Below are 17033 nucleotides of genomic sequence, written 5' to 3'. Positions count from 1 at the left end.
GTACCCATGCAGGGTACCAAGTACTATAGGTTCTAATACCTATTGTGTTTGAAGTTTTTATAAAAAATAATAATAAATAAATAAATAATAATTTAGCTCCCAGTTAGAATGAGATACACTGTTGGTATCCCCATCCATAAAACCTGTGTGAATAAAAATGAAACAGACACTCAGTTTATCTGCAAACCAGAATAGGATCATCAACAGTTATGCCATTCATATTCATCTAGCTCTTTCCTTCTAAAGATCAACATAAGCAAAGAATTCTTTGCTACTTTTCTTTCTTTCTTTCTTAGCTATAGAATCCTCAGTGTCTGTAGCTAAGAATCTGTAGCTAGTTTCTGACCCCTAATGTAAAGGGTTTATGTAAGCTGACCCCTTACATTACAGAGGTTATGTCAGTGGGTCAGCATACATAAGCCCTGCAATCAAGTTATAAAGGGGTTATGTAAGCTGAGTTTCCCTCAGCCTACATAATCCCTTCATAACTTGATTGCAGAGTAGTTTATACTTATCGTAGGTTTCTGTATACCTTGATAAGTTATATGTATCAAGTATATTCTTCTCCTCTGTCTTTAGTTTCATCAATTCATCTGACATCTATTTATGTATAATACCTTGAACATCAACTTTTAGGGAGGTAACCATAGTTGCTATGATTATGGTTACCTCCAAAAAAAAAAATGCTTCCCACTTAGAATTTGCAGTTAGTACCATTGAAAGGAATTTAAACTAAGACCATTGTAATCACCTTCACAAAAGCAAAATCCCTTCCCTTTAACAATAGTTATATTGTTAAGTATAACTAAACAATATAAGTTTTCAGGCCCAATGTCTAAGTCTGCAAATGATACAAAGATTGCTAGTGTTGTTAATGACACTAACGACAGTACGCAACTGCAACAGGATCTAGAAAAGTTGAGCAGATAGGCTGAGAGGTCACAACTGAAGTAACCCCAAAGTAAAGTATCAACTGTGTGGTACTACACTCAGGGTGGTAGGGAATGAAAAGAACCTGGGATAATTGTGCAGTCAGATATGAAGTTTTCTGAGCAGTGCAGATGGTCTGCAAGTGTAGCTCATGGTGCCTTGTCAATGATATACAGGAATTTTTCTAGCAGGGATAAGGGGATGGTCAGGCCACACCTTAAGTACTGTATACAGGTCTAAAGGATTCGTTTTAGGAAGGCTGTAGAGTTGCTGGAACGAGTACAGAGAAGGGCCACAAGATTAGTGAATGGAACAAAGGGTTGCTCTTATGGAGAAAGAGGTTAAGTTTTGCAAATTACAGTGTCTGGAGACTAGGTACTTGCAAGGTGATCTGATTGAGGTGTATAAGGTCTAGAATGGTTTGAGCAAGCTCAGTGCTGATGGGGTTCTTCCTCTTGCTCAGATTAATAGACTGAGAGAACAAATTCAAACTGAGGAAAGACAGTTGTAGAATTTAGCCAGCAAGTGGTTAATTTCAGGGACAAATTTCCATTTGTTGTTTTAGAAGTGGACAGCTTAAATAAATTCAGGGCAGAACTAGACAAATATTTGGAGTGAATGGATGGATGCAATGGGAAGGAGTTTTTTTTTGGCTCATCCTATATATATTACTTAAAGATATAATTACATTTTTAATTAATAAAAATACATTTTTAAAGATATAACTACATATAAATACATTTTCAGAATCTTCTCTTCATTCCCATCGTGTTGCGTTCCGGTTGGGGGTGATTCTGCATTCGACTGCCATTTCTTGTAAACACAAAGGCGAATCGTGCACAAGCAAATTCGGTTCGTGTTATAAGATATCATTTCCCTATTTATAAATAGTGTATGATCGAATTCGTGTAGTGTGAACAAGTGTTATACGAGGACTGACTGTATTACCAATGTTATAGAATGTTGCAATTTTGTGGATCTGAAAGACTCACCTGAAAGTTACATTTGTAATAATAGTAAATTGAGTCATTTGTATTATAGAAAATTTTTTACCAGCAAGTTTCCACAGGTATTAACTTCGCCCAACGCAACAGCAATGTACGCAAACATGATCAAATAGCTCACAGCAACAGTCAAAATATCGGAATGGCTGCCTCTGTCCACTTCATCCACTACAGATCGCTGTCAAAATTAGATTCAATAAATATTACACACAAAAACAATTAAACTAAGTAATAATAGAAAACATAAATTATTTAATTTTTAAAATAATTCAAAGTAAAAATTAAAGCTATTAGAATAAAAATGATTCAGATTTAAAAGAAACATGTCATGAAATTAAATGATATATAGCAACAAAAATAAAGGGGTTATTATTATTATTTATATATATATATATATATATATATATATATTTTTTTTTTTTTTTGCACAGACAATACAATTCAATCTGAGGTACATGGCATTAATTGGTACATCAGTAATTATAGCAGACAGCACATCTAAGATCAGATTTTGCTGATGTGCTGTTTATTTGTATTATGAGCGATTTTAATGTTTAATTGATATTAAAATTTAATTGAAGAGTTAGCATACGATAAAGAGAATGGTACTAAGTTACAAAAAAAAGAGAAAAAAACAGTCTGCTTCTTTCAATATGATGAGAGATAAGTAAAATTACTCCTGCCCTGTCTGAATGAGTTCACCATCCTAAAAGGAGATTTCTAAGGGAGTATTATCCTCAGGAATGGCACCTATGAAAGGTTAAACACACCAGGCCACTCTTTCACAACAAAAACATAATTAAATTTTAAGTTTTTGGCCTTTAATGTAAAATTATAAAAGCCTTCAAAACCATTAATTGGAGGGGAGTTCTCTAGTTGCTCCTATGCAAGAGGAATGGTTACTCTGAAATTACTCTGTTGACAGTTTTCCCATATTCCTTTTGTATTAAGCATCAAAACAGTATTCTGATGGGCATTTATGACAGCTTGAAGAACAGGGTGGATTCACATAAAGAAATAAAGTTAAGGGGGTGGGGCATCAAACTCTCAACTGTCCAGCTCAATGTCATAGCTTGCACTTGCCTACCAGGCAACCTAGAATTTGTGACTACTGTCAGGGAAATAGGAAATTGACACAGTACAAAAAACTATATGGGAATCCTATTGTCTCGAAACTTTATACTCAACATGTTGGACAGACAACTTCTGTATTCGAAACCCACTAATAGCGAGTCTCAAATACACTGGAAATAGGAAATCTGTACAAAAAAAGGAGTAGGTGGAATACAACCGGGGTACGTCAGCCAGATTATGTAGAGCAGATAAGATGATATTGTTCTACAATTTGGCACTTATGACATTAAGGATAGGAGATCTACAGACATACCTAACAAGTATGGTGATGCTATATTTGATGATGATAATATTTGTGATGATACTGAGGCAGTGTTAGGTGGGTTGGAAAAATGCTAGCTTGGGGAGATACACTGACTAAGAATAGCCACTGGCAGAGGTGAAAGAGATTCTTGCACTGATTCTATTGGAATGAGCAGCAGCCTGGAAAACAAGATGCAGGGGATTTCAAAGACTGCTGGGAGTCATTGTGGTACAAGTAAACATATGGGCTGTGTAAGGGTAGCTAAGAATAGGAACAGGTGCATGTATACTTGCATGTATACCAATGCTAGGAGTTTGGTAAATAAATTTGATGAATTTGAGGTGTTGGTAAAAACATCAAAGGCAGATATTGTTGGGATATCAGAGATGTAGTATCACACAGATATAAGGAATGCAGAAATGGAATTTGAGGAGTACAATGTGTACAGAAAGGATAGACAGGATAGGAAGGGAGGAAGAGTTATGCTATTAGTTAAGAAACAAAAAATATCCAAGGAAGTACAGCCAGTCAACATGGCTGGACCGTGCAGTGTCGAGTCACTTTGGTGTGACATAAGCACTGGGAAATCAAAATTGAGAGTAGGAGTGTGTTATAGGCCTAATGACTCTGATGTGCATAATAAACAACTGTACAGGAAAATAGTGGACCAGTAAATCAGAAAGTTTTATAATAGGGGATTTTAATTTCCCAGATATTGACTGGAATTTGTGGGTTGGTCACTTGCACACTAGCAAGGCTTTTGTGGATTTACTGGATGATTGTTTTCTACAGCAGCAGGTTTGAGAAGCAACTAGATGGAGTAATACTCTTGATCTGATTATCAGTAGTGATTATTCATGCATTAAGAATCTGCATATAAAGGTACCAGTAGGTGGCAGCGATCAGTGTGCTGAAGTGGGATTTACTCAAAGAGGCAACTACCATCAGTGGTATAGGGAAGGGTTTTTGCTTTCGTAAAAGCGACTACAGAAGTCTGAGACAGTATTTAAATTCTATATGGTGGGACAAACTGATGTTACCAACAGCTATTTTTATTTGTTATTTTTGGTTTTTAGGAGCTTTAGCAACTAAGGCCATATTGCTCCGGGATGTGCGGTGGTCATTCCCTGACCTTTCCGCATCCTCCGTATTTGGTGGTGACGGGCTCGAACCCCGGTCTAATCAAGAAGCGTGTGCTACGCACCGCTGCTCCTTCCCACCTGGCTACGGAGGCGCCGTTACCAACAGCAAGTTCAAAATGGGAAGCATTCAAAAAATTAATCTTAGAAGCTACTAGGCTTTTCATACCAACAAAGAAATATTGTTCAAGGTTTAGGCCTAAATGGATGCCAGATGAACTAATGAGACATGTGGCAGAGAAGAAAAATGCATGGAATACATATAAATTAATGGATGACACAGAATCCTATGATATAAGCTGGTCTGTAACCAAGTCACAAAGGAGGTTAGGAAGGAAAGGCAGATTACGAGAAATCTTTGGCAAAGGATGCAAAGAAAAACAGCAGAGTTCTTTACTTATTTAAAAGTCTAGAAGGAAGGGGGTGAATCAGATTGGTCCACTGGATATCGATGGTCAACTGTTGATGATCCTGCTCAGGTAGCTAACAAACTAAATGAGTATTTTGCATCTACATTCACACATGAGAAGTTATTCAGGGAGAGGAATGCCAGTGGCAAATTTAACTCTGGCAGTGAGCTAGATGATTTTGTAATAACAGAGCAGAGTTGAGGAGAAACTGTTGAAGACAAACATAAGAAAGGCACCTGGGATGGATTGTATCTATCTAGCTATATTAAAGGAAGCAGCAAAGGAAGTAAGCAAACCCTTAGCCATAATTATGAGAATTTCCTTATACTCAGGAGAGGTATCCATGGACTGGAGATGTGCAAATGTCAACCCAATCAACAAAGGAGGATCAAAGGGAACACAAGTAATTATAGACCTGTGGAGTTTAACTTCTGTTCCACGGAAATTAATGGAGGCACAGGTTAAAGAAGCACTGTAGGATCATCTAGACAAGACTTCAGTTATAACTCAGACACAGCATGTTTTTGTTAAGGGGAAGTCTTGTCTGACCAATTTGATTGAATACTACTACGATGTGGTCACAAAGGTACTGGATGCAAAGAATAATTTTGATATCATATATTTGGATCTTAGAAAGGCTTTTGATACTGTTGCACATGGAAGACTGCTGCACAAATTGGAGTAGTGTGGAACTGGTGGCAAATTGCTGCTATGGATAGAGATGGTTGAGTAGCAGAAGACAGAGTGATAATCAATGGACACTGCTCTTCATGGACTAATATTATTAGTGGAGTCCCTCAGGGTTCAGTCCATTGCTGTTTTCTGTATTCATTAATGACATTGATGATGGTATATCAGGCTTAATGTCTAAGTTTGCAGATGATACAAAGGCTGGCAGGGTTGTTAATGACACTAATGACAGTATGCTGCTGCAACAGGATCTCGAAAAGTTGAGCAGATGGGCTGAGAGGTGGCAAAACTGAAGTTTAACATTGACAAACGTAAAGTACTGCATATGGGAAGCAGTAACCCCCAATTTAATGTATCAACTGTGTGGTACTACACTGACAGTGGTAGAGAGTGAAAAGGATCTGGGGTAATTGTGCAGGCAGATATGAAGTTTTCTGAGCAGTACAGACAGTCTGCAAGAGTGGCTCATGGTGTCTTGTCAATGACATACAGGAATTTTTCTGGCAGGGATAAGGAGGTGTTATCCCCTTGTCTAAGGCAATGTTCAGACTACACCTTGAGCACACTATACAGGTCTGGAGGCCACATTTTAGGAAGGATGTAGAGCTGCTGGAGCAAGTGCAGAGAAGGGCAACAAGATTAGTGAATGGAACAAAGGGTTGCTCTCATGAAGAAAGGCTTAAGTTTTGCAAATTACAGTGTCTGGAGACTAGGCACCTGTGAGGTGATCTGATTGAGATGTATAAAGCCTTGAAGGGTTTGAGCATGGTCACTGCTGATGGGATCGTTCCTCTTGCTCAGAATAATCTGCCCGAGAGGGCATGAATTCAAATTGAGGAAAGACAGTTGTAGGATAGATGTGTGAAGTCTGCCTTTAGCCAGCATATGGTTGATTGCTGGAAAAAAACTTCCATCTGTCGTTGAAGTCGATAGCATAAATAGATTCAGGGGAGAACTAGACAAACATTTGGAGCGAGTGGATGGGTGAAATTAGAAGATTATGGGGGGGGGTTTGGCTGATGCTATATAAGCTTGCTTTTTTGCATCATGTATCTTTACTAATGCTAAGTACAGGGCAATGTTGAAAAAGTCATGAATCAGGGTTAAATTTGAGTGTCTGCAATTCTGCCCAGATAGGAAAATAGAGTATATGATGAAAGTCATGCCATTCATAACATGACATAAGTGAAGAGTATGATGGTTGATAATACTCTCAAAATGTCAAATTTATTGAAACAGATGATTAAATTGGTATGGTCAAGGAAAGATGTTTTTTTTTTTTTTTTTTTTTTTTTTTTAGGTCAAGCAAAGAAATCAGATAGTAAGCACAACATGTATGATGTGGTCACCCAGATTTAGAACTGGGTGACCACATCATACTTCTGGTTACTTCTGTGACAGGTGCATGGTGCCAGGAAAAGCATTTTCTCTAAAAATCTAGTTATATAGAAGGAGTAAGACAGAAAGTGACTAAACTGAGACCAGCATTAGGTCTTGAACTGTGAAGAGCAAGCCATTTGATTATTGTGAAGGGACAGTTGTATGGTTGATGGGAATCAGTGTCAAACCCAGGGAGTTTTTCAGCAGAGGCTATCTTGAGATAGTGAAAAATTCTCGTTCAGATTCAGTATGGATAGATGTGAAGGAGGATAGTTATTACACATTTTACTAATGAATTATGTTTTAGTGTACCATGTAATTAACTCCGCCATGGACGGTCCCAAGCCCGGCTGCGAAAGGAGGAGGGTGGTCATCCTGCCGAAATGACCAGAACCGGGAAACCTAGGCAAGAAACCGCATGAAATTCGGAACAAGCTCTTACAACGTTACTGCATCCGGGGTAGCCGATGCGCCAGCACTGGGGACCCAGGGTACTGGTGTGAAGTGGGCCACTGGCCACAGCAATAAGCTTACTACGCCGAAAAGGACAATTAACATTGGCGAATGGAATGTTCGAACGGGGCACCACGTTGGACAAAAGGAAATCATTGCCCAAGAACTACTTAGGTGCAAGATATCAATCGCGGCATTATCCGAATTAAGGCTCACCGGGTCTGGAACGATGATCATCCAACCACCAGCACCTAATGAAGCGGTTATGCTATTCTACTCTGGTGGTGAGAAACAAGAAGCAGGAGTGGGCTTTATGGTCGATGCTCAGGCCACCAGTAGTGTGATCGCTTTCCAACCAATATCAGACCGCCTGGCAGTCCTTACTGTCAAGGGCACCATCAAGACCCATATTATCTACGCCTATGCGCCAACTGAGACTAGCCTGGACCCGACCAAGAATGACTTCTACAACCAGCTCCAACATACGCTGGATTCAATTCCGCAGACAGAAGTGATCATCCTCGCAGGGGACTTTAATGCCCATATTGGCGTGGACAGATCTGGTTGGGAAACAACAATGGGCAAGTTTGGCCATGGGAAGATCAATGACAACGGACTACGTTTGTTGTCCTTTGCCGCATCTAACAACCTGATCATTGGAAACAGCCATTTCCAGCACCCTCAAAAACATCAACTTACATGGCGAAATCCATCTGGCAAGGACTCAGCAATCCTGGACTACATTTTGATCAATGCCAAATTTCGCTCATCACTCATGGACGTTCGTACCATGAGGGGACCTGATTGCGGATCTGATCACTACCTCATCCGGGCTAAGGTGCAGCTCAAATTACGGCATGCAAAAAGATCATCTCGGTCAGCCAAGCTGGACTGGAGGCAGCTAATGAATGCTGCCAACAAACAGGCATATCAGATCGCCCTATCCAACCGCTTCGAGATGCTGGCCGTGCCCGAGGATATAAATGAAGAAGAAAAGCAGATCTCTGATGCCATCCTGGAATGTGCCAAGCCCCTATATCCACCTGCCCGACGTCGAACGCAATCATGGATATCAGACGAGTGCCTCGACCTCGTGGACAAACGGAAATAGGCAAAGTTGGTCGACTTTGAACAGTACCGGCAGCTAAACCGAGAAGTCCGACAAAGAATGACAGCAGAAAGAGAAGCATACTGGAACCAAGTGGCAGACGATCTTGAAGTGGCGGCATCCAAGAACGAGTACCGCGCTCTCTACCGCACCCTCAGATGTCTGAGTGGAAAGACCAAATTGACTAGTGACAACATCAAGAATGCTGATGAGACCTTCGTGCGATCACCATCCGAACGCCTGCAACGGTGGAGTGAATTCTTCAAAGCTTTGTATAATCACGACCCACCTCAGGGAAAGCCAGCAACAGCACTCTCGATCGACCCCCCCTGAGGTCTCCATGGTCGATGTTGAGCCTACAGTAGAAGAAGTGAAAGCAGCCATACAATCCCTGAAGAATGGCAGGGCACCAGGAGTGGACCAAGGCACCACAGAAGCGATCAAAGCTGGGGGAGATGTACTGCTTCGCCGACTACACTCACTCCTCAAAACCATCTGGTGCACTGAACAAATTCCGTTAACATGGAGGAAAGCCATTATCGTACCGATCCACAAGAGAGGTGATAACCGGGACTGCAAGAACTACTGTGGCATCAGCCTCCTTTCCATCATCGGAAAGGTCTTTATGAAGATCATCCAGTCAAGACTGCAAAAACATCGCGAGCAAACCAGTCGAGAAGAACAGGCAGGATTTAGACCCGGGCAAGGATGCTGTGATCAAATCTTTGCCATTCGTCAGCTGATGGAGGAGAGGATCCGGTGTGGACAGCGAACCGTCATTGTTTTCATTGACTTTAAGTCTGCTTTCGACTGTGTCCACCGGCCTGCCTTATGGAAACTACTAGAGGTTGAACATGTACCTTGAAAAGTCATCACACTCCTCCAAACTGCATACAACGGTTTAACCAGCCAGGTGCGCATCCAGAACGATTTATCTGAGGAATTTACCATCCAAACTGGAGTCCGCCAAGGGGATGTCGCCTCCCCGTTGCTTTTCAACATCGTGGTCGACGCCATTATGAGGCAAGCATTCAGAAACAGACAGGGCATACAATATGACAAGGATCACTATGTGACTGACCTGATGTTTGCTGATGATAGTGCTATCCTTGCCGGTAACGACGCTGAAGCCACGGACATCCTCTACGACATTGCCCGCATTGCCCGGCCATACGGTTTGAAGATCAATGCTGGTAAGACAAAGGCCCTGACAACAGATGGGTTGCAAGCCATCATCTATCTCGAAGGCGTCCAGATCGAGCAAGTGCAAGACTTTAAATACCTTGGGTCGCTGGTCCAGGAGAAGAAAGTTGCATCCACCATGGAAATCCACAGCAGAATTGGACAGGCGGCCACTGCGTTCGCCTCGCTCAAATGGTGTCTGTCCAAGAGGACCAACATTTCCACAAAGACTAAAATCTGACTCTTCCGGACTTTGATCCTGCCCATTCTTCTTTACGGATCGGAAACATGGATTTGTCTCAAGTTAGATTTGAACAAACTTGAGGTATTCCAAATGCGATGCCTGCGGCAGATCTTGGGCATCTCTCTTCGCGACCGCATCACTAATGATACCATCCGTGCCAGATGCCAACAGCAACCAACCATTGCCGACCAAATCCAGAAGCGAAGGCTCAGATGGTTTCGCCACGTATGTAGAATGGGCACGAACAGAATACCATCCACACTCCTTTGGAGACAATGACCCACCCAATGGAGCATCCAACGGACCGCGCCTAGGAAAACGTGGGCCAAGCAAGTGGAAGATGACTTGAAGAGCCGATGTCTCGACCTTAACCAGGCCAGGACTGAAGCCATGGATCGTAAGGTATGGAAGAACATCACAGAGCAAGTCCGAAACCCTGCGGCACCTACAGCAGCATACTGGTTGCGTGGCCAACCGCCTCCCCCAGCTGCCAGCTAAGGACCAAAGAAGAAGAAGAATTGTAGAAGAAAAACACTTCCATTACCCTCTTTTGCTTGCTCACTTAACATGTCTGGAATTGGCTCTGGCTCCCTTAAAAACTGCACTTGATTTGCAGCAGTGGAATTCTTGCAAAAGTTATTCCAGGCTTTATTTTTCTCTCATTTTGCTTGGTTGAATCCATTTTTCCACTTAGGTGCGTTTGGCTGTGTTCAATGACTTGAGCATTTTTGGTATTGTTATTTTGGTAGCGTGCAATATTTGATTTGTTATATAAGTTATAGCTTTCCTTAATTGATACATTTGATAGAACTGCTTTGTCTAGGATTGTTAACTACCTGTATTGCTCCCAATCAGCTTTCACAAAATTCCTGACCATATGATTAGGGCAGGGTGGTAGACTTGTCTCTATAGGACAGACTGTTGGGTAGCGGTCACTACCCAGAAGACTATCACGAAAAAGTCACTCAAACATTGGAAAAATGGCCAGTTAGCATATGGAGAGAAAAATCTCATCCACTTAAAGAAAGTAAATAAATTTTTTTGAATTTTCATAAGTCACTTGTATTTGCTTTTAATTTATAGGCACAATGTCTTCTCCCACTAGTTGTCATTTGCTGGAGTACTGATATATTTTATTGACAGATTTAGAGCTCACAGATGAAGGGTACATTGGATCACTAATGGTTTGCCTCCGAGAGTAGAATTCATTTCTTTATTTTAATATTCATTTAAATTAAATGAGTGTTAGTGAATAAACATCCTACATGCATATATTGAGGTAATTTCTCTCATCTTTTAGAAAACCAATCAATAACATAGGACATACTGAGCCTTGCTTTTTTATTTACTGATTAAAATCTCCCATAATGCAGGAGAAAGGAGGGAGCTGAGATACAAGACTTTCAGGGTTACTGTAAGAAATGTCTCGGTTAGGGGAAGCTATAAAGAGACAATGGAAAGAACAAAACAGTAAGATACTTACTTGGGCAGCCATAGTTTCTAGATTTGTTTGTAGCATTAACAGTTGGGAAGGAATGTTGGAGCAGATTATAATTGCAATGCCTCTATGAGCCAAACTGGTTATATGAGAGACTTGATCTTTTATGTAGATGATTGTTTGTTTGTTATTTGGTTTTTAGGAGCATTAGCAATTAAGGCCATATTGCTCCGGGATATGCTGTAGTCATTCCCTGACCTTTCCGCATCCTCCGTAATTGGTGGTGACGGGCTCAAACCAGTCTAATCAAGAAGCGTGTGCTACGCACTGCTGCTCCTTCCCACCTGGCTACGGAGGCGCCTTATGTAGATGACATGATGTTTAAGTGAGGTTGTAACAGATGCTGTTAATTTAGTTTCAAGAACACAAACAGCAACTGAGTTATACCAGAGAAGATCCTGAATGTCATCAAGTTTGGTGTAACAGCCTCTACAATTCAACTGAAGTAAACTGGGAATTAAGTTTAGTGCAGCCCTCAGTTTGTGTCTGAGGGGTGATGGCTTATAATGATCAGATTCTCTCCCCTCGCTTCAGGAAGGGTGGCCTTCCCATGTCCATCTCTTCCTCTGCAAAGAAGTGAGACCTGGATCTTCTCGATAAGCACTCTTTTCATCAGAAACGGTGCTTTCTGAATACTTGGAATAAATATTACTATACGGAACAGTAATTCACGTGTTAACAGCCTTGTTTATCTTGGTTGTTTTACTAGGTACGCTTTCCTAAAGTGACCAGGCTCATTCTGACGTTGACCTGTTTGGGAGAAATGTTGCTTCTGTTTGGGTACCAGTTGTTGCACAGCAATAGTTATTACTCATTCTAATAGAAGCAGTGCAAGAACCCCTTTCTCCTCTGCCTCTTGGCTACTGTTAACCTTTTTGTCTGTGAATCCCCCCCCCCCAGCAAGCAGTTTTCCAACCACATAACACTGCCTCAATAGAATCAGCAAACACTCTTACACCCCTTCTATTTAAGTGTATCCCATCCCTGTAGAAGATGGTCTCTTCTGTTAACAAGCACAGACCACACTCTGAAAAATTCTACCCCATGAGCAACTAGGGCCATATTGCTCCGGGGATATGCGATGGTCATTCCCTGACCTTTCCCCATCCTCCGTATTTGGTGGTCACGGGCTTGAACCCCAGTCTAATCAAGAAGCATGTTCTATGCACTGCTGCTCCTGCCCACGAAGGTGACCCTCATCATGTACTCCCACCTATCATGTCTGGGCAGAATTACGGACACTTTCAAATTTAACCCTAACTCATGACTTTTTTTTTTTTTTTTTCACTGTTCATTGTACTTGTGAAGTAAATCTGAAGATCTCCTACTCTTCATGTCATTGTCAACATAATCCTCTAATAAGCAAGGCAGCACTATCACATGGGTGATGAGAATTATTTATCAGAAAAACTGGTCAACTAGAAAGTCAAATGCATATGTGTAAAACATTTTTGGGTTAAATATATGCGCACAGTAATCAAGAGAAACAACACACAAGTTATTATTATAATTCTCCTTGATTGGGGATTCCACCTCGTGACAGGTATTGCTACCAAGTACACAGGGTGGTTGTTGTTATGTCTGGTGTTACTGTTGGTCGAGGAACTCTGACTATCCTACAGGTGTTCCAGATTGTGACTTTCTGGAGTTCCTTGTAGGTGTTCGCTGGGAGACCTATTGCTGCTAGGCTGTTATGTAGGGTCTTTGACACCATACCTGTGGTTGGCACAGTGATCGGGATTGGTTGTTACTTGTTGCATATGCCACATCTTTGATCTCCTGTCTTAGGTTAGTGTACTTCCTGATTTTTTCTCCGATGGGTTTTCTGCAGGTTGCCAGTGTTGGGTACCGCTATGTCAATCAGATAGGTAGCCCTTTCCTTCTTGTCTACAAGGGTTATGTCCAGTCTGTTATGCTGGATTGTCTTATCCGTTATTATGGCACAGTCTCAGTACAGCTTGTGGGTTGGGACTGCCTGGAGTTTGTACTTGTAGTATGGTACACTTTCTTTGATCAACTGGTATTTCCTTGCTAGCTTCTGATGTATTATCCTGGCTATCTGGTCATGTCTATGAGTGTACTCAGTCGGTGATGTGTAGGATCATTTCTGAGACCAGATGGCATCGTCAACATTTGTCATCAGACACTACAGGCTCCTTGCCGATGTATTTTCTATAGTATCTGGTGGTGTTGATTACCTGGTCTTGGATGGCGAGCATAAATCCTACAGTCTCGGGGAAGAGAGTCCCGCTCATGAGCCATGCATTGGAAGCAAGTTTATCTGTGATCTTGATGGAGATCATTGTAGTGTCAGCCATGGAGTGTCTTCTCTGATACTCTTTCTAGCTTCGTTTGTGCCTCCTGGTTGGGAGAGGACTCCTCGCTTAGGTTGAGTGGGGGTATACTGCTTGTCTATCTTCCTTATGGCCTGGTGGAGCACTGCTGTGTGTTTTTGGAAGTAATCTTTCGGGTTAGCAATTGCTGTTTTCTGCTGCCCTATGAGGTCTATCAGGCCTCTTCCTCCTCCTTTCCGAGCAATTGTCAGTCTCTCCACGGGTGACTTCGGGTGGTGTTCGCGGCTCTTGGTCATCAGTGTCCTTGTCTTTCTCACGATATCCTCCAGCTCGGTGTTCGTCCAATCTAAAGGAGATTGTTAGCACTGGGACTGCATAGGTGTTTATGGCTTTAACTCTGTTCCTCTCTGTTCAGCTTTGCTTTCAGCAGGCTTCTGAGTTATTATTACCATCATTGGCCATATGGTGCAAGGAAACCTGATGCTTATGCGCACCAGACAAAAAAAAAAAAAAAAAAATTCTGAATTACCCTGAGAGAGAAACAAAGGTCAGAAGTAGAAGGGAATCGCCAAGAAGCATAATGATATCCAGCTCAGGACCCTGGGTGTGGCAAGCCCACACTCACCAGATGGGAGCCCCCCGGGGTTCGTACACATGTAAAAAGTTGAGATGCTAAATATAGTTGGTCAGAAACTTAGTGGAAATGGGGAATTTCTAAAGATCAATACAGAAAGAAAGAATCTAAAATGGTGGGAGAACTGAACCCCCTTTCTGTAAAAAAAAAAAAAAAAAAAAAAAAAAAAGTTTCATGGTCCAAAAATGTAACTTTTGCCTTCCAGATTAAACTGGTGGTTTAAAGTCTCAAGAAAGTGTGTAGAAATATTGAAGACCTTAAAATGTGTTCCAGAGTGAAAAAAAGCTGTATCGAGCTGGAGAAGTTATTTTGAGGGCAAGTTATATTTTAGCTGATAAGTTATAATTTTAATTGCTTTTTTTTTTTTTTTTTTTTTTTTAAACAGTCAACGTTTGTCACACATTGCATACTGAAACCTCTGCTAGCAACATTTGATTCTCGTTAAATTTGAACTGAAGGTTTATGATTATCCTTGGCAAGGGGTGCGAAGAAAAACAGCAAAGAGTTCTTTACTTATGTAAACTCTAGAAGGAAGGGGATGAATCAGATTGGTCCACTTGATATCGATGGGTCAACTGTTGATGACCCTGCTCAGGTAGCTAACAAACTAAATGAATATTTTGCATCAACATTCACACATGAGGAGTTATTCAGCGAGGGGAATGCCAGAGGTGTATTCAACTCTAGCAGTAAGCTAGAGAATCTTGTAATAACTGAGAGTAAAGTGGAGGAGAAATTGTTGAAGATAAACACAAGAAAGGCACCTGGGGTGGATGGGATCTATCCAGTTATATTAAAGGAGGCAGCAAAGGAAGTAAGCAAACCCTTAGCCATAATTATGAGAGCTTCCTTGGACTCAGGGGAGGTACCCATGGACTGGAGATGTGCAAATGTGACCCCAATTCACAAGGGAGGATCAAAGGCTGACACAAGTAATTACAGACCTGTGAGTTTAACTTCTGTTCCCGGAAAATTAATGGAGGCACTGGTTAAAGAAGCACTGCAGGATCATCTAGACAAGACTTCAGTTATAGCTTGGACACAGCATGGTTTTGTTAAAGGGAAGTCTTGCCTGACCAATCTGATTGGATACTATGATGCAGTCACAAAAGAACTGGATGCAGGGAATAACTTTGATATTATATACTTGGATCTTAGAAAGGCTTTTGATACTGTTGCACATGGAAGACTGCTGCACGAATTGGAGCAGTGTGGCATTGGAGGCAAATTGCTGCTATGGATAAAGGGGTGGTTGAGGGGGAGAAGACAGAGTGGTAATCAATGGACACTGCTCATCGTGGACTAATGTTATTAGTGGAGTCCCTCAAGGTTCAGTATTGGGCCCTTTATTGTTTTCTGTATTTATAAATGATATTGATGATGGTATATCAAGCTTAATTTCCAAGTCTGCGGCCGATACGAAGGTTGGCAGGGTTGTCAAGGACACTACTGACACTATGCTGCTGCAACAGGATCTGGAAAGGTTGAGCAGATGGGCTGAGAGGTGGCAAATGAAGTTTAACATTGACAAATGTAAAGTACTATATATGGGAAACAGCAACCCCAGAGCAACGTATCAACTCTGTGGTACTACACTGACAGTGGTAGAGAATGAAAGGGACCTGGGGGTGGTTGTGCAGGCAGATATGAAGTTCTCTGAGCAGTGCAGATGGGCTGCAAGAGTAGCTCATGGTGTATTGTCAATGATATATATGAATTTTTCTAGCAGGGATAAGGAGGTGATTATTCCCTTGTATAAGGCAATGGTCAGGCCACACCTAGAGTACTGTATACAGGCCTGGAGGCTCATTTTAAGAAGGATGTAGAGCAGCTGGAACGAGTACAGAGAAGGGCAACAAGATTAGTGAATGGAACAAAGGGGTGCTCTTACGAAGAAAGGCTTAAGTTTTGCAAATTACAGTGTCTGGAGACTAGGCGCCAGCGAGGTGATCTGATAGAGGTGTATAAAGCCTTGAATTCTTCCTCTTGCTCAGAATAATCACCTGAGAGGGCATAAATTCAAATTGAGGAAAGACAGATGTAGGATAGATGTGCGGAAATTTGCCTTTAGCCAGCGGGTGGTTGGTAGGTGGAACAGACGTCCATCCCTTGTCGTGGAAGTTGATAGCTTAAATAAGTTTAAGGCTCAGCTGGACAGGTATTTCGAACGAACAGAGGGGTGAAGTGGAAGTGGTTATTTTTTTATTTATTTATTTTACTTTATTTTTTTTTTGGCTGATGCTGCATAAGCTTGCTTTCTTGCATCAAATTCCTCTACTAATGCTAATGAATTTTGAAAATTGGTGAATAATTTCTACAAAGGAAGGTACAATATTTTGTTTATATTGCTAATCAGCAGATTTTGCTTATTTATTCTTATTTTGTTAAAAAATTGACGTACTAATTCTATAGGATATATGTAACACTGCCAAAAATCAACAAATTCTAGATTTTGTATATTTGAATAAATCCTTGTGTTAAATGTTTCTCTCACTTTTATGCTGTTTTGACTAAAAATTGCTTATTCAATAAAGATTTGTTTTAATGTTTATATAAGGGTAACCTTTAAGTGTTTGTAACGTATATGTAGTAAACATATACTGTTTGTAACAGTATATGTTTACTACTTAAAAGTAAACATATACTGCTGTTCAAGGGCACCTCCGTAGCCAGGTGGGAAGGCGCAGCA

The 17033-nt window shown here is 41.1% G+C and overlaps 1 protein-coding gene across 3 annotated transcripts in view; it reads right to left on the bottom strand.

Annotated features, from left to right (window-relative positions):
• Nucleotides 1-17033, bottom strand: part of LOC150077842 (NPC intracellular cholesterol transporter 1-like) — a 671091-nt gene that overhangs the window by 378174 nt on the left and 275884 nt on the right. For all 3 annotated transcript variants that reach the window (XM_090384813.1, XM_090384814.1, XM_090384816.1), the window contains one exon: nucleotides 1984-2112. In XM_090384813.1, coding sequence (XP_090240939.1) covers nucleotides 1984-2112 — 129 coding nt within the window. The remainder of the gene's footprint in view (nucleotides 1-1983; nucleotides 2113-17033) is intronic.

The sequence above is a fragment of the Mastigoproctus giganteus genome, chromosome 11 (genome assembly GCF_048544385.1).
Source record: "Mastigoproctus giganteus isolate SK-2022 chromosome 11, ASM4854438v1, whole genome shotgun sequence".
Lineage (NCBI taxonomy): Eukaryota > Metazoa > Arthropoda > Arachnida > Uropygi > Thelyphonidae > Mastigoproctus > Mastigoproctus giganteus.
This window is presented reverse-complemented; position numbering and strand designations above follow the sequence as displayed.